The sequence below is a fragment of the Monopterus albus genome, unplaced genomic scaffold, assembly GCF_001952655.1.
Source record: "Monopterus albus unplaced genomic scaffold, M_albus_1.0 scaffold142.1, whole genome shotgun sequence".
Lineage (NCBI taxonomy): Eukaryota > Metazoa > Chordata > Actinopteri > Synbranchiformes > Synbranchidae > Monopterus > Monopterus albus.
This window is the reverse complement of record NW_018128022.1, coordinates 320,282-339,343: the sequence shown is the minus strand read 5'-3', so window position 1 is coordinate 339,343 and position 19,062 is coordinate 320,282. Positions and strand designations below refer to the sequence as shown.

Genomic DNA, 19,062 nt, shown 5'->3' with positions numbered 1-19,062 from the left:
CTGAACTGGGCGTCCAACATCAGGACCATCATCAAGAAGGCACAGCAGAGGATGTACTTCCTGCACCAGCTTGATTGCACATTACTTCTTTACTTCTGTTCTCAGCCTTATATTGTTTACTTGCCCACTGCTGCCTTACATAAGGACATGTACATATGCATTGAGAGCCGCTGTACCTCATGTGTCCAACACACCTGGCCAGTAAACCTGATTCTGACGTCCATAAACATCTTTAACTTTATTTATAGAAATATCCTGTTAATGTTATCATCATACATTAACAAAAGTGTCAAAGAACCACATGGTTCTACAATGTCAAATTAAATAAGTGCATTTAAAAAACAAAGGAACAATTGATTGGCAGTTGGCTTATCGCACTGTCAGATACAATGGCAAAAAGCAAATGTTATGTCGAAGCAATAAAGCACCTCTGGAAATGTCAGAGTGCTGCTGGTAACCTTAGTCCTGCCAGTTTTTGAAATGGCTCCATTTGATTTGTCTTGCATAGTATGTTTAACACGTTTGATGATTTCCAGATCATTACACTTTGCAACTGAAATTATTAACATAAGTCAAAAGCAATTAACATTAAACATTAAGAATGGAAGACAGGAACAATAGGAAGAAGTGCTATTTTTCCACTGCACCTAAAGTAAGAAACATGACTTTCTTCCCAGTCAAGATTCAGAAAAACCACAGCCACAGCCTCACACAGAGCCATGCTAGAACTCAGTGTCACTCAGATCGTAGAACCTCAAAGTACTTTCACATTCAGCTCCAGACGGTTTGGATGCTGGCCTTTTTTTCAGCAGGTCCCAAACTCTTTGATCCACTTTTCATACTTCTCCAGATCAGCTGCCGACACTGATTTGGACACTTTCTTTAGAGAGGTCTCAAAGTCCTCCATAGTAGTGGGCATGTGCATCTCATCCCGAGAAATGTTGCGGATCTCTTCTGGTGTGAGGCCCTCAATTCTCCGCCTCATGGCCATCAAAGAGGCATCCCTGCAACATCACACAACAGCTCCATTAAAGTACTTCAGCAGAGATTTCACACACATTTCTCAGATTCCACCAGTTATCCTTTGAGCCTTTGCTTTCATTGTGACCAACTGAAAGATTCAATAAATGGCCCCATTTGTTGCCCAAATATTTTCACTTTAAATTTGCATACAATAGAACAAATCTGCATCCATCTTCAATTTTTTCCAAAAAGCAATCCTATGGCAAAATGTAAGGAAATTACAGTCAGTGATAGTGGACTGCAGGCATAGTGCCTTGTTGCATGTAGCTTCGGTGTGACATGGATCATACCTGTTGTTTTGTCTCTGTGCTGTCTGCAAAATGAGATACTGTGAAAATAATCAGCTTTATGTATGAACAATGACCTGACCTGCACACGTTGGTGATGTCGGCTCCTGAGTAACCCTCCATCTGTGCTGCGATTTTGTCCAAGTCCACATCATTGGCCAGCTCCAGCTCCTTCAAACTGATCTTGAGCAGCTCCACTCTCCCCTTGGCTGCAAAAATAAAGGCAACAGTGAGTGGGGCAGCCAGAAAGCTCATTGTTAACAGTCTCTTTCTGAACCACTGTTCAAAACAATGGATTCTAGATTGTGAATAATAATATGGGTCAGAACAGAGTCTGCATTAAAGCAACAATACGCAACTTTTTTCCATTACAATAACAGTTTCAGAATGATTTTGATGGTAGAATGACTTCTAATAAGGTGAATGGTGGGTCTGGTATTGCCACTGTGTGTCCAGATCATCTGTTACTGCACGATGTATTTTTGGATCGCCATCTTGAAGACCTCTCATGAAAACTGCATAACAACAGAACCTACCGACAGCTCAGCATTTTTATGGAGGTTCCCACATACACAGACAAATCCCTGGGCTTTTACTGAGTTTGGATATTTTTTTTCAGGTGAGAAGGTAACCACTTAGATTGCGACTATGTGCTCAGTCTATCCAATGCCAATTTGGATAGACAGCAAAGAGCAAATTAGCATTGCATATAGCAAGTAAGGCCAATTTGGAAATTTGCTCTAATGTTTTCGGAGCTGCCAGGACCTGCTAATAAACCAAGCTAAATTTCCTTAGCACAGCTACATCTTGTTCAGAGCAGAGCTGTCAGCAAAGACGCTGGTGTTCCAGTTGCACATTGAGAGTACGGTTTCCTCCCATCCTCAGGAGTTTGGATTTAAAGTTCAGACTTACTAACCTACTACAGTCGCCTACTGAAACTGAACAAGCTGTGTAACAGGGCATGGACTAAAGCACACACAGCAGTACGTACTATAGTCAGACTACATCTGTTCTATAGACTAGCTATGATATGTCCAGCCAAAGCATGTAAAAACATGCTCAACGCAACACACCCCAGAACTACAGCACTGCCAGGGTCCAGCCACAGCCAAGAAGAGAAAAAGAGAGCAAGAGACCAGACAAGAGTAAATATTAGACTGGCTTTTACTGACTGATAACAGATAAAAATACCCCTGTCAGGGTGACTAACTGTTCTACAGTCCTGATGTTAGCTGTAGAAGTCTGCCAACATGAAAACACCACCACCACAGCACAGTGAACAGCTCTGTTAATCTTATTTATGAAATACTTCAACACAGGCTGTTGATGCCATCCCGTCTCACAGAGGTTTGTAGTTTTTTCCAGATGTAAAAACTCATCTACTTCAATCCCTCAGAAGGTTTGGTCAGTCTTTGTCTCTGTCACTATGTTGTGTAGCCAGCGTTTCTTTGCATTACACACATCCACATTCAAGCACTTAGCAAGCAATATGAAAATGCAAGCAGTATTATTTTCAGTGTTCATCTTCTATATCACAATAAATAAAACTATGCAGAGTAATACTTGTATTAAATCCTGTAATATTATCTTACCATTCTTTGGCTTCTGATGGTTTCTTTCAGTTTAGTAACAGCCTCAACTGGTGAAGAAATGCACATGTACTGCTGTGCATGAGGAGGTTTCCCCTATTTGGGTACAGCTCAATTACACCAAGCAACAATAGGGGGGGAGGGGGGACCAACTATCAAGTTGCATTTTGCTGCTTTAACTTTCATTTGAGTACTTCCAACTAATCACATTTCACAGTATGCATGGTGAATACACTGGCATGCAGTAGAAATACAACTGTACCTGAAGGCAGAGGGATGTAGATTCTTTTTTCCAGCCGCCTCCTCATAGCTTCATCAATGTCCCATGGGAAGTTGGTGGCTGCCAGGACCATAACCATCTTTGACGGGTCACTGCTTTCTGGTGCTCCATCGACACCTACACAACAGAAACAATGTCAAAAGCAAATGTTTCTAACAGGTTTCTAAAGTAAAAATGTTTCATAATACTGATTTGTTTTTCCACTGATAAAATGCTTCAATAGAAAAAAAAACATTTCTAAGACCAAATGCAAAATAGTTAAAAAAAGAACTGATTGTGTTTGTCAATGTATAAGAATGTATCATTGGTAACATACCATCCATCTGCATCAGCAGCTCTGCCTTGACTCTTCGGCTGGCCTCATGCTCCTCTGAAGTCCCTCTGCGGCTGCACATGGAGTCGATCTCATCAATGAAGATTGTAGTGGGAGCATAAAAACGAGCCTGCACGAGGACAACCACAACGACTGAGTCCAGGAGAAACCTCAGCAATTTGTATATCTGTTAGTTCTATTAAAGGTACACAACCAGGCACACTGCTGAATAGAACATACTGTAAATAACATTGGATGTAACTAAATGTGCCACTAGGTAGGATTTTTTAATTAATTTTTAAGGAACAGTTAAAACAAAATGTGTGAAAAATTCTTACTTTAGATTGGGACTGCACAATTAACTGTATAATAATAATAATCATGAACAAGAAATTCACAGAATTAAGTATATTAAGTGATTTTTGACCACTAGAGGGTACAAAGCAGTTGGATTCACAGAAAAACAGACTTGAACTCAACATGTGTAGCTACAGCATTTGGCAACATGGGCTTCAAAATGGCCACCTAACAACACGAAGTCCAATGACATACTCTCCTTATTGCTATGGCTTTATGCATCAACTCAAGACAAAAATCTGAGTAATCACTTTCTAGATTATTTGCTTTCTTCACCAACCATATGTTTACTTCATGCAGCTCTACCAGCTTAGCCTTAGAGCTGATTATGGCAAAAATCATAATTATAATTATTTTGGTCAGTACTGAGATGTAAATTATTTAACAGGATTATGATTTATTGAACTTTAAAAAAAAAACTCTCTTTTAAACAGTGGGTGCATTAAATTATGCACAGGTGGACTCTGATGAAGTTGTAGAAGCATCCAAGGATTATTGATAGGAGGAGGATGCTGCAAACAAGGGTCTGAACTAGAGATCGATTGAAGGAGATTGGAAATGGGAGTTTTCAGATTTTGTACCAATTAGCTTGAGAGTCAGGACAGTTCACACTGCACACGCGCTGGCACAGACCAAAGTGTAGCATGTGCAGTGTGTAGCATCTCACACCTCAAGCAAGGCTCGCACTCATGTTTGTAATTACTGGCTACACATGAAATGCATGTAGAGTATATTCAACCTGTGGTAAAACACAGCAAATGCAAACTACACACACACTGTGTACTCAGTACGACTGATGTAACAGACATTCTTCCATTTCTATTACCCGTTGTACCTGTTTATATTTGGAAAAGTACAAATATTGCCCTTCATTTTAGTTGGAAGTTTGTTTAAAGAAAGAAGAAAAAGATGGAAATGTAAAACTTAAATAGTAAAAATTAAACGTATTAATCTTTTCATTAATGAAAGGTCACGAAAATGTCTGTGTATGATATCAATTTTTAGAAAGGGTTAGAAAGAAAACTGAAATTGGCCAAAATCAGAGTCAGCAGGTCAGACTGGCGATGGGATATTTCAGCCTTTTATTTTTAATACATTTATAAAACACTCCAAAAGCCTGTTCTAACTTTATCATTGTAAAGTATTGTGTATAGGCAAAATATAGGAAAATCCTGGGGGACAATCTTTTTCAGTCTGCAAGAGAACTACGGCTTGGGAGAAGATTTATTTTCCAGCAAGACCATGACCCGAAGCATACAGCGAAAGCTACACAGAAATGGTTTAAAGACAACAAGGTGAGTGTTCTGGAGCGGCCGAGTCAAAGCCCAGACTTCAGTTCAATAGAGAATTTATGGCTGGACTTGAAAAGGGATGTTCACGCCTGATCACCATGCAACCTGGCAGAGCTTGAGCAGCTTTGCAAAGAAGAATGGAGTAAAATTGCAATGTCCAGATGTGCAAGCCTCACTGAGACCCATCCACACAGACTCAGTGCTGTGATAGCAGCCAAAGGTGCATCTACTAAATACTGACTTGAAGGAGGTGAATATTTATGCAATCACTTATTTCACATTACATATTTTCATTTAATTGACAATACTTTGTAGAAACCCGTTTTCACGTTGACATTAAAGAGGTTTTTTGTAAAAAAATTTGTCAAAACAGCCAAATTATATTGACACGATTGATTTATAAAATCAATGAAAGGGTAAAACATCCAAGGGGGGGTGAATACTTTTTATAGGCACTGTATAGGTTGCCTTATTAAACATTTCAAATTAAAGAAAAAATAATGTATGGAAAACAGGCCTCCCTGATGTGTTTGTATAAAATCAGCAGCACAACATTGCTTTAGATATACCACAAAGCACAACATTTGGGAACTCCATCCGTCTGTGCAGATGAAACTATATGTCCCATTTATTATTTGGGTTCCAAATGATAAAAAGTCAGGGTAAAAAGGTCGATCATATAATATGTTGCCAAAATAATTTTCCATATTGTCTGTTCATTCACTACCCTCTGACTTACAAAAGGACCTGAACGGACCACGATCTGGCCCCAGAAACACACACACACACACAAATGTTCCTGGTTTTCATAAATGAATGTGTCTGTGTGTGCGTAAGTGACACAGGATCATTCTGGCTGTGCTGCCACGCACCTACAATAAACTTGACAACCATTCTGATAGCCGTTTAGAGCACTGCGACAGCCTTTCTCACTAATGTCAGAGGTTTTACAAACCAGTCGATTAATGGGGATAACAATCAATAGGTTGATCCGTAATGAAAATAATTGATAGTTGCACTTGGATACAAAATAGTCCACCAGAGCTCCACCTCAAACAACTACAACAGTCAAATTCTGCTTTTAAATCAGTGCATAAACGACAGGTTATTAATGTAATGATATAAGAGTAGTATAGTATAACAGTACCCTATACTATTATACAATAGTATAACAGTATAGGATGCATACTGTTACAAGAAAAAGTAATGACACTGTTAGCAGTTTCCTGGATTTCTGCATAAATTGGTCATAACATGTGATCTGATCTTCACCAAAGTCATAAATAAACAAACACAATACTTCTAAGCTGATAAAACACAAACTGTCCTGATCTTTCATGTCTTTATTAAACATACAAGGTGACGGTGGAAAAAACACCAGGCTTCTGATGTCAACTGACGCCTCGATGCGCCTTAACCACCAGCCTACCAGATGAAATGAAGATATAATAAAGTTAATTTTGGTTTCAATATTATTTGTCAAAAAGAAGGCAACATTCAATTACTTTAATCAGTTACTTAAATCGAACATTTTCTAATGTCATGTCTTTTGCAATAAAGTAGGTTATTGCATTTGTGATATCACCATCTCTCTGTTTTTTGTCATAAGGCATAGTGCTGGAGAAACTGTTGTTGTTGTGTTGTCATAAGGCATAGTGCTGGAGAAACTGGACACCGTGGTCTGTTGTTGTTGTTGTGTAGGTATCACTGGTTGTTTTAGGGGAACCACCAGCACTTGCTTGGGTCTGGGACTTAAAGTCTTGATTGTGCATGCTCCAGAGGATGGCACTGTTTCAGATGGTAAAAAAGGTCAGTGGTCTTACATGTCTTTGTGGGAACATGCTTGCAACACAATGTGCAGTGCAAGCTACTCTGCTTCTTATCGGACATTAAATAGCCAAAATATCTCCAGACTACCGAACTCTTTGGACCCTCCTTTTCAACAGTGTGCTCGTTTTTTGAGCCTTGGGTTGTGTCTGTTGGGGCGCCTTCTTCAGAAACGCTGTCACTTGAGATTTTCAACCTAACCTGATGTGGCAGTAACTCTATTCCAACCACAGGACTGGTTCAGCGCTGCACTATTTTCATCATCAGTTTGATCAATGTAGTATTGACTATGTCTTATATTTCTATCGAGGAAGAATTATTGCATGATAATTAAGTGAGCTTACCATCTCAAAAAGAAGGCGAACCAGCTTCTCCGACTCCCCTCGGTACTTGGAGGTGAGAGTTGATGAAGAAACATTGAAGAATGTGGTTCTGCATTCAGTAGCAACAGCTTTGGCCAGAAGTGTTTTCCCCGTGCCTGGAGGTCCCACCATAAGCACGCCCTAAAGTGAGGAATGTCTTCCATGTAATAGCAAACAGAGCATACGAGCAGAGTGGAGCAGTGAGAATTTCCTTTCCTCCGCTCATTATCGCTCAGCGCTCAACTCAGATTACATCCTGCTCCACTCAAATGGCCCCATTCACTCCAAAAAAAAAAGGGGGGGGGGGGGGGGCAGCACATCGCTATGTATTTCACTTTTAGCTTAAACCATGACTTTATTTCCCAAAGAGCTAAAGAACAATGACTGCTTTTTTCCAAATAGAAATGATTTATTCCAAATTACATTTAGGCCTACGTAACAAGGAATATAACAATGGACCTAATTAAATAAAAATAAATAGTACACCTATTGACCTTTCAGTTTCCTTTTTAAAGTACTTTAGGAACTCCACTACTGAGCTTGCAATGGTCAATTTTTGACTTCAAAGTGTTGGATGCAACTGTGTTGCAAAACACAGATCCTTTCTGGGTTGGGCTTGAGCATGCCTCAGACTCATGGTGTGAGCGGTAGCAAAGAGAAATTTGGAGGAAGACACAGAGCAAAGCTACCTTCTTTTAAAAAAGCCACTCTATGCTCTGTCCAAAACCCACCTGCTCGTGCTCCACTTGGTTCACATGCTCTCTGATACACATGAAAAAAGAAATCTAACTAAAATCTCTTCAGCAATTACCTTCCATGGTCTTCGTATGCCTTTAAAAAACGCTGGCATCCACATCGGCAACACCACCGCTTCTTTCAGGAGTTTTTTTGCTTCTTCCAAGTCTGCAATGTTGTCCCTACACAAACAGGTCAGCATTTAAGTTCAAAGGAAGGTTGAAAAATATGTAGTGCATTAAAAACCACACTAGCTATAATTCTCTAAAAAGATATTAAACCAATCTAACATGTTTTTATGGATGTTTGTTTTGTTGCCATACTATTATAATATTACATTTACAATGTTGAATTAGTGGTATGATATTGCTCAGTTCTTTTTTCAGTATAACAATAACATTCAATACTGGCACTGTATTTACTGATCATAACAAACTGCATAATCACAAATGGTAAGACAAATTGGTTGCCCAGATACATCCAAAGTGACAAAATACACCTTACTGCAACTCCAAACCTGTCCAACCTTCTCCAGATCTAGGCATGAAAATGATAATAATCCTCCTAGTTACCACAACAAACTGCCTTTAATTTTTTTTTTTTTTTTATTGTGGTGAGCAACACAATGAACATGAAAAGAATCACTGTCACTTCTAGCCAACAGACAGACTTGTAAAAACGTACCATTTAACATTTGGAGTCTGCGATATAATATCTCTCTCCAGAGCTTCCACAAGGTCTCTGTCATATCCAGTCCCATCAAACTTTTTTAATTCTTTCTCCTGGACATCTGCTTTATTCTGAAAGGCAGAACATGCATATTATTACTATTCCCTGTTCCCTGAATGTTACCCATCTGGTCTGTCCCAGACACACACACAAAAAAAAAAAAAACCTGGAACGACAGGTGAGGCATGGCTGTAGGTACAGAAGCAACATGTGGATACTGAGTATTCAACAACGCCAACACCACCAATATGCAGTTCACCTTATCATCCTTTACTTTGACTGCCACCTCCTTTGCCTCCTTCTTTTCTTTGCTTTTGAGAGGTCTGCCTTTGTCCACACTGGCCCCGCGGGGCGAGTGCCGGTGCTGGGCCTTCACAGCTGCACTCAGGCGGTGGTTGGGAGGTTTGCTGTCTTTATAGGAGTTGGCAGGCCGCCTCACTGGACAAGGAAAATGTCTGTGAAAAGAAACATTGAAGCCACAGCTATTAACGCCAACCGGGAGCCTTTCTAATCATTTGTTTTCATCATTCCAACAAGACAATGATATTATTCATGATATCTGTTAAGCTGTTCTTTTATTCATGCCAGGGCACTTACATCTGACATAATTAAATTTGGTCAGGATTTTGGCTGTCCTGTTGCCACCGGGTACATTTAGCTGGACCAGTGGTTCTTAGTCAAACACTGGAGGTGCATCTCCGGATAGGTTAGGTTGGAAAACTGTATTGCTTGCTATAAGGCCCTGAAGATTTGATGGCATGGCCCAATAGCCCTCTCTGGGGTCAAATGATGGCTCACACATAATTTAACTTCACTGCTGAGCTTCCATAGGAATGCTCACCCATTCTTTGGCACATTTAATTGTGTATTAAAACACTACAAAAAGCCAAATAAATGACTTCTTGGGGTATATCCTGTTTTCATAAAAAATCATATTATGTGGAGGTACTCAATGACATGCAGCATTATATGCAGAAACACTTGTGTATTACAACCAGACTATCAAACAAAGAGGCAGTGTGGGCTTAAAGGCCACCTTTCTAGAGGGTGGAGTAGGAACAAACCAGGCTCACACTGGTGACTGTTTGCTAATCTCAATCATATGACTACATTATGGTTATTGTTCATAGATAAAAAGCCTATTACAAGCCCTGATCACTAACCTGGAAACTGCACAGCATATGTTATGTCTTCTGCTATTTCATGAACTATATCTAGTGTTCAAAGCATAAAAAATGTGCAACAATGAAGAGAAGCTAAAAGTTAAAGCACTAGGTAAATAACAAACTGCAATACCTCTGTTCAATGTGCACAGGGCTTATTTCACAGTCATTGTGGTTACTGGGTTTAGCAGGCATTGTGTCCAGCTGGAAGTTCTCCAGGGTCGACATTATATCCTGAACTTGTTGATTCTCTTCACTAATTTCTTGCCACAACTGAGAAACAGACAAACACAAGAAATGGCCAAATTTTCTCAATGATGTGATCTGACAAATGAATGATACCATTAGTGTTGCACAATATACCGGTACTAGTATGGTACCGCGGTACTGAGGCATTTAAAATGGTACTATACTGCATTTGGATGGGACCAGTACTTGCAGCGCCCGCCCGCAACAGAGGAAAACAGAGCAGGAAACAGCTTCCTCGTCCTCTGCTCACTGAGCAGCGTGGACTGGAGCAACAAATGGAGCATAAGGAAAGCTTGGAGAGAGCAGAGACGTTGGAGAGGGAGAGAGCGAGAGAGAGAGGGAGAGAGAGAGAGTGGAGCACGGAGAGGAGAATGGCTGCTGTAACAGTCACCACCCTGCAACTTGTGGACAAACGAGGGGCGCGAAGTGCTATATGGCAGTACTTCGGCATAAAAACAAATGAACAAGGAGAGGCAATTAACGTTGATGAGCCATTGTGTAAACGATGTTTTAAAACATGCATGGCTAAGGGCGGAAACACCCAGACCTGCACACTGAGTTCAGGGAACGACGGGTAATTTACTCATGACATGTCCTTTTCAAATGCAATAGTTCAATAGTTTTAAGTGTGCAACACATGATAAACAGTTCTTATAAAACATAGAATTTTTTTCTAAATTTTAATTTAAAAAATGTGTTTTTTCAAAACGTTAAATGTGGTTACAACACAGTCCATCAGTGTTTTACATACATATTTAGCCATTTTATATGTTATAAAGACTGGTAACATACCATTTAAAAACATTGGTCCTACTTAAGACAGGCTATATGTAATGAAAATATTTTTTTCTAAGTTAGAACTTCTAACTTCATACTTTTTATTTACTCTTACTTAACTTAAGAAAAGCCTAGTATTTTGAATTTTATTTTGATGTTATTCTAAGATTTTCTATTAAAATAAAGTCAATAATGTCATTTTTGCGTTCTCTTTTTATCTGAAAAACTATCCAAAAGTATCGAAAGTATAAGAAATACATTTTGGTACCGGTACCAAAATGTTGGTATCGTGACAACACTAGATACCATATTTACCTGCTGCCATCTCTGCTGACAACTGCTGTCCCCCATAGTGTACACATACTTTTTGATTTGTTCTAGCAATCCATTATAGAGAACACTGGCAGAGCTGTAGTTTCCCAGCAAGGCGTATTCGCGGGCCAGCTTCACGTTCTCGCTGATTTCTCGTAGACTCATGCTGTTGTAGAAACACAGACAACATGTTAGGGTACCAGGGTAATGCAGATGATATAAATACCCAAGTGGGTGGGTTTTGGTCTATATTGAAAAAAACTTCATGTGAGATATAACCCTTTAAACAAATTGCAGGGGTTCAAGTAATTCAAGTAGTTCAAGTCACTTGGCTGCTAAAGGTTTCTTGGGTAGCTGTGTGTTGATTCAATGTTAGTTCATGCTGAAAAGAGCTCACAGCTCAATGTTGATTTAGAGTTACCATTTAGATTGAGGTGGAGTTGTCTGTCCACATGAGGAGTAAAGAGGTGGCCATAAAAGTGAAGGAGGAGGTAATAAAAACAGCTACATTCTGTCAGAGAGCTATCAAAAGCAGGTGGTTTGCCAACATCACCCACTGGGTACATTCCAATAAACCATGTGCGCATAGGAAAATGGCAAATGACCTGGTAGAGCAAGGAGTATAAGTCTTATGGATGACATGAAAATCACTTGTATGGAGACAAAGAAGTACAGATGCACCAATACAGATACCAGTATCAGGTATTGGATCCAATACCACCCTTTAGTACTTGTACTCGTAAAAACTGTCCAACACTACACCATGATATCACTTAACAACAGCATTACATTAACCGCATGCTAGCTGAGCTGGTCATTAGGCAGTAGAGAAGATATTTCAGTAGTTCCAGGATATTTTAAGGATATTTACAGAGCCTGACAGAACACAAAGAAAATGGAGAAGTCGATTTTGGTGGACCCACACCCTCTTCTTCTTTGCTGCAGCTCATCTCCTCCTTCTCATCAATACAACTAAATCCACGTAGATAAATACATTGCGCATCCAAGTCTGCTGCTCGAAAAACTGGTTAATATCAGCCAACCATCTCCTGGAAAGCTTTTTGGTCACCTAGCAACTGGCACCCAAAAATGTGCATAATTTGCGCGTGTGTGCCCTCCTCCCCTGTGCTGCCACCAACCAGCTTAGAGACATTGCGGCCCAGGGAGAGTTGCTGCTTAACATAGATGGATTTAATCTAGCTACTCTGGAGAGATGGTGAGTCTGTTTTTATTAAAATTTGCATGGTTATTAACAAAGCCATTGTTAAGATAAAATGTTGTTTGCCAAGAGAGAACTCTCATAGGAATTAGAATGAAAGAGAAAGAGAGCTATAGCTCAGAAACATTATTCTCTAAATATTTCTGAATTATTCGTAACTATCAGGCAGAAGCAGCTGCAGATCCTGAAATAAGCTAATTATATGCATTATTAATGTAATTATTGAAATGAAAAAGTATCTAATATTTATTCTAAATTTATTTCAAGCTTTGAACAAAAAACCTATGTAGTGAGCCAGCCTTTTCCAACGCGTAGGAGAAATATTTAATGTGTCAGACTAATAATTAAAGAAAAGAGAATTAATGTATCAGACTAGTATTTATTTTTATTCTAAAATTAATAGATGCATCGACCAAAACTATGTTGGCGTGAAACAGCGACCTTTACCTGTGGTCAGGTGAATTAATCAATGTATCTGAGTAGTAATTAAAGAATGTAATTCATTTACACATGCACACATACATTTGATCACAGAAACCTATGGGCTAAAGGCACTACAGTGTCCAGACCCATAGCATATGGGGCTGATAGTGAAATTAATCTAATCTGTAGTGGTGTAGAAAACAAGAGCTTCACCTAAGTTAAAAAAAGAATTATTCCTTACATCTAACTAAACTACTGGCAAATAAACTAAACCCTGTGGCTTAAGATAGAGGAAAACAATCATCTCTACACCTATTAGCGTAACCATTTGGCCCATCCTCATAAAACCCCTTTGAAGCATCATGCCTAGACGACCTCATGGTATGCAGATGGCCTTCGGTCATATTCTCCAGCGTGGGAAATCCCAATAAAATCTAATAACACTGTTATAAAAGCTATAGTAAAATGTTCCATTGTAGAAAGGTTTCACAGATATGCAAAATCATTTGAAGTATGAAATTAGGGTTTGGCCTTTTGATCTAGGTGGATGTCGGGTGTCAAATGTGGGCAAAGCCCAAACAAAGTTTGATCATCTAATGTTCAGTTTTCTTTTTAGCAAATAATTTAAAATGCCAAGTTCAAGGAATTGCTTTGTCACGTTGGTCATGAGCCTTCATGGACCTGGAGCCATATAGACTTTTCATTTAAACATTTATTTCATTAATCACATTTACATCAATAGTAGATAGGCTGTATTAAATAGAACTTGGCTAATTATCATTAATGATAAAAAAGATCAGTCACCCAATACAGCCCTATAGGTTATGTTCTACTTGTGGATTTATCAAGTTCAGAAGTTAGATTACAAGAAGTTTCAGGTCTGTAGGAGGGAATATGCTACATAATCACCCAGACTGCACCGTTTGTAGAATGACCCATATTTATGCATTTAGGCTGTGGATTAGTGATTGTTATTAACCTTCATGGCCTATTTCCTGAGTAACATATGGTTTTAGTTAAGAACAGTGGCTACAAAATGTATATTTTAGGCAACTTCACACATTCAGTCAGTCCGCTACCACCTGCCACGTTGGTTCTCGCTGTTTTATTACAGTGGCCATGTTTCCAATTTTTACAGATTTTCTGCTTTTATCCCCCATACGCGTCCACGAGTGGGAAATGTGCTGCACATGTCTTCAAAGGGTGTGCTTGAAAATCCAACCAACCCAGTGCTGCTCATGGAGTCCGTTCATTTTAACTACACTACTTCACATGCAGCATCTCGGTGATGTGCCAGTATAGCCAAATGGAACGCAGGTTCTACGTGAGCATCAGTGAATCTGTGATTAACCTCATGGTCTGTTGAAGAAAGCCATGAACGCACATTCATCGGAATTACTTAGACCTGGCTTCACCTAGCTGCACCACCTCAGCCTGGCTTTACCTTCGTGAAACACATTAAGCCAGGATGCATTTAGTAGACTTGGTCAAGCCTTGCTTTGTCTTGTTATCTCAAACTCTTTAATTCTATTTTTGTGCAACAGCCCCCTGGACTATTTCACTTTGTTTAGTTTTCATTCACAATGGCAATTTATATGGTACCTCTTATCTGTCAGGCATGGTTATAAAAAGAAAATCTTTTTCTAAATTGTAAAAATGAGGCTGACCAAACAAAACTACATTTATATTTTAGTTAGAATTTGTTTAAATCTTACTAAATATGCTTAATCATCCATAGAGAATCCACTAAAATTTATTATGCATGACATGTTTTACATCAATTTCCAAACTAATTAGCTAGAAATACTTTTAACACTATGGGGTTTCATTGTTATATCTAATGTTCTTGACTTTTGATGAATGACATTATGTCTTCATTTTCTTTAGAAAACTACTGAACAGAACAACTGGAACAATACTGACCATATGAAGCAAATCACACATAGCCCCATATTCAAAGTGGTAACATTTTGTGAAAACTCGAGGAAGTATTTTTTCACATATTCAGACCAAATACATTTCAGATTAGGAATAACTTAAGACATAACTTTGTTGTTTTCACATCACCTGGCTATATAGACAACATCTGTAATGTTACATAAATATCCTTTCACGTGACCTTGGTACAAGATTTATATAAGCTTATTCAGTTTTAAGTAATTTTCCCACACTCATGCAGCACTTAAAAACAGAGTGACTATAGTTTTTCAATTGAACTTCTTCCGTGGATTAGTCGGAGCCTCAACTAGCTGAATCTCAAAATGTTGTAGGAAAATGTAACACAAAAGTACCTGGAAGGCGTTTGGGTCCCAGATATGAGAAAAACAGCCTCCTTGTTTATGCCAAAACACAATAACTTAGTCGACAGACAAAATAGCTGTCACTAGACGTTAACGCACACCGTCCTACCCAAATTCGTAACTTAGCTAACGTTACTACTGCATCTATCGCTTTGACTTTCAACCTGTGTTAAGTTTCCCCTCTCTGAGACAATATGTAAACCTATAAGCACTATCTTCACAAAACTCGATGAATACAACTGATAGTACGCTACATGTGTTATTATAGATCAAAGCTAGTTTGTTTGGGTATATACTTAACTTTTCAGATGAATCCTTGTTGCGAACGTAGCGATGGGTTCCACTGTGGCAGTTGAGACTTGGAAAGACCGAGCTTCTTCTTCTTCTTCTTCTTTGGTTAGGCAGTTTAAACACAGCTAAGTCGTATTGCTGCCCCCCTCAGTTTGAAAGTCGTCATAGTCATATTATCAGCCGGGGGCATGAGAGACTGATTTCACGGAGGTCCTCGACAATACATCAGTACACGTTCCTATTTGTTTTCAGTGAAAAAAAAAGTTTATTTTCCAAAGGTTTGTCTTCCGCTTATAACCTTCGAAATAAAACCGAGTGACTGTCAAGTGCTAGATAAGAAGGAAATGCACGGAGTGTAGGAGAACGCCTCACCAGGAAAATGGGTGACAAAGCTGTAGTCAGTTCAAACAGTTTCTAGTTTCCAAACCAGTACATCAGTGTCATTAGTTCAGGTTTAGTGGGGGTAGGCTACACTAGGTTTTTATGCCATTCAAGCCTTATGACTTTCAATAATTTTGAAGCAGCTGCCGTAGCCATAATTTTAAGCACGTTGCATGCGTAATCATTTGGCTAATCATCCTCCCCCAATAGCTGCTGGGTGATGAAACCGTTGCAATGGTGTGTTAAAGTCATTATTTCACCAAAGTCCTACCGTAAAACTGCATTTCTACATCATATGACTTAAGAATGTAATATTATCTTTCATTTTGAATTACGTATTAGTCATTATATAGCATCCCCATTTTCACTAAAAAGTAAACATTGTGAATTCAGTATAGTGGGTGACTGTTTCTTCGTGTACTACCAAGGGGGTTTTAGGCATTTAGTCTTGATGCAGGGTGAATGACACATTTTTGATACAACTCTACAACACTTACTTACCCTTACTTTGCAAAGTGTCCTGAGCTATACAAATAAAACTGAATTGAAAATCGAACACTCCATAATATTCTCCCTTTTTCCCCTTTGTTGGGAGGTGGGAGAGCAGAACACTACTATCATGTACTACATGTAAGCTTGATACTAAGTTGTATGATTTACCATTTATTTTTGTTATATGCACTATAGTAATCTTAATTATTGCATAGTGGAGTGGTTGTCACCTTTGTCTTTTGTTTTATATAAACACAAGTTGCCAGAAGATGAAGCTGTATCTCAGACTCTCTGACAGGTGGAGACAATAATGGCTCTAAGTAAACATGCAATGTCAACAGTCATGATGGTTAAAGCTAATTTGAGAGACAGGTTTTGCACCGAGTCCAAATACTCAATACACAGAATAGTGACAGACCTGCCAGTATATAATATGCTTTTATGGTATCATTTCAGAGTGTGATTATGATGAGGCTTCACTTTGTATTACCTTTGTGTTTTTGTTTTTTACATAAACATAACTGTTTCTTGGGAGAGGTGCAGTTTTCATTGTTAAATCATGCAGAATTCTTTTGTTGCTAAAGAACATTTAATTTGAAGAATACTGGCACATTTTCATGTAACATCAGTATCACTCTTTAAATGACTACTAATAAACATTCATTTTACCAGAAAGCTTCCTATAACTTTATGTAAAAATAATCTTGCTTTATGGTGACATACGTACAGTGCTGCCATGCAACCCATTACGAACTAGACAGCACTCAAAGTGTGCAGCATCCATTAAGGGGCACCTCAGTTCCCCATAATGCCATAACAGCAGTATTCCCATGATAGTTTAACCCTCATAATGTGATTGCTCGACCATGAAAACCTACTGCTGGCATTTGGAATGGCGCCGATATCATTGTTAGTTTGGAAGTTATTCAGGAAAAACAATAGACATGACAGATATGCACTTGCTGGTTTAGGGGATAAAAACTTCAGTGAGTGGACTGTGGGCAAAGTGGTGATAACGTTACATGTCTCCAAGTCTGTGTTCTGCTTGTTCAACAGCTGTTAAACTGCTCATAGAGTCTCTGTTACTGACTGTTGCACTATGGAGAGATACTTCACATCTTCTTTTCAGTGGAATATTCAGAGAAAAATACAGTGGAAAAGCAAAATAGGATGGCCTACCTGTAATATTACACCAGGTGACAGTAAGAAGCACAGGATTATTATTGTTGGATATGTGTGAAATTACATGTGTTGACATATCAACTGTTTTACATGCTTGAATGAATAAATCAAATCAAATCAAAAAACTCATTAGGTTCCAACAGTGGAAACACAGCTATAATGTGCAGCTGGAACACTGGCATCCTCACCAACTGCTGTGCTCTGAACCAGATGTAGCTGCCTGCTAATAGAGCTTGGTCAGATAACAAGCATCTCTGAAAATGTTGGAGTAATTCTAAATTGGCATCACATGGATAGACTGACCACATATTGGCAGTCTAAGTGGTTTCTTTGTTATATGAAAATATGACAAAATGAAATAAAATGCATAATACCAGTTCTAGAGATGAAAATATTAAAATCTTTGAGCCTGGCTCAAAATCTCTGCCATCAGGCTCTCGCCAAGCTGTTGCTGCATGGAGTAGATCTCAGTTTCTGGAAGTGAAAAGCCTGAGTTTACCTTATTTCACCTTGAATAAACTTAACCTGCTTTCTGGAGTACCACCCAGACTGTAGCATATCAGCTAGCTTTGGCAACATGAACACTGTGAACAGATTATCTTTACACAGTAGCCTTCATTGAAATAGTAAATGCCATAAATGGCCCATGCAGACTGACAGCAATGTGTACATAGAATTCATCAGAGATACACACAAGTCACACCACACATATTAGCTGCACTTGTCTTCACTCCGGTGCTCACATACAGGGGGCTCATATACAGTCAGCAGGATTACCAGTACTCACAATGGTGAATAATCCTTTAAAATATTCCTGGATCCAAATTATGATATATAGATCAGCATCACAATCTAATCAATAGTTCTGTGGGCTATACCCTACCTGTCCAAAAAAGTCAAAATTTGTTCATTGCTTTTTGAGTTATTCAAGGGCAGACAAGGGCAGATGGTTACCAATCAACTTCCTCAACCAGAGGAATCAGTGTAAGCATTCTGATAATAACATAGAAAAACAAATTTTTAAAGGACGGTTCACTGTACATGCTGTATGTCTTCTCTTCTGCCTTTCTCTGATAAATACCTTCAAGCATTTTTCCATGTCCATATTGTGGAATGTTCTCTGTGGTGATACAGTAGATAGGGCTTCCCATACTTAGTTCACACTGAAACCTTCTCTCATTTGATCACTGCTCTGGTAAAGTAAATCACATAAAATGAAGTCCATCCATCTACAGTGCATCTATCATGTCCTACATTTCCTGCATCTGGATTTGGTCACAGCTAGAGACATCTGCATAAAGTATATCACAAAACCAGGTGGAAAAACATTTCTTTCAGTTACACTGCAAGTATAAATTATCAGTGACTGGACAATATACGTACAGGGTTGACAATTCAGGCTGTGACACACACTCTCATACTGCCTAAACAATAGAAACCATTGCTGCCAATCTTAAATGACAAATGAAGTTAAGGATT

At 38.8% G+C, this 19,062-nt stretch overlaps 1 protein-coding gene across 1 annotated transcript; it reads right to left on the bottom strand.

Annotated features, from left to right (window-relative positions):
• Positions 1-512: 512 nt before the first annotated feature.
• katna1 (katanin p60 (ATPase containing) subunit A 1) lies at positions 513-15,732 on the bottom strand. Its single transcript, XM_020614112.1, has 11 exons — positions 15,539-15,732; positions 11,299-11,461; positions 10,091-10,230; positions 9,054-9,249; positions 8,750-8,865; positions 8,142-8,247; positions 7,313-7,471; positions 3,496-3,622; positions 3,162-3,296; positions 1,393-1,519; positions 513-1,004 (listed from the first exon to the last, which is right to left on the bottom strand). Exons 2-11 carry the CDS (start codon positions 11,458-11,460, stop codon positions 806-808), a joined length of 1,467 nt encoding a protein of 488 aa, XP_020469768.1. The 5' UTR covers position 11,461; positions 15,539-15,732; the 3' UTR covers positions 513-805.
• Positions 15,733-19,062: the final 3,330 nt, after the last annotated feature.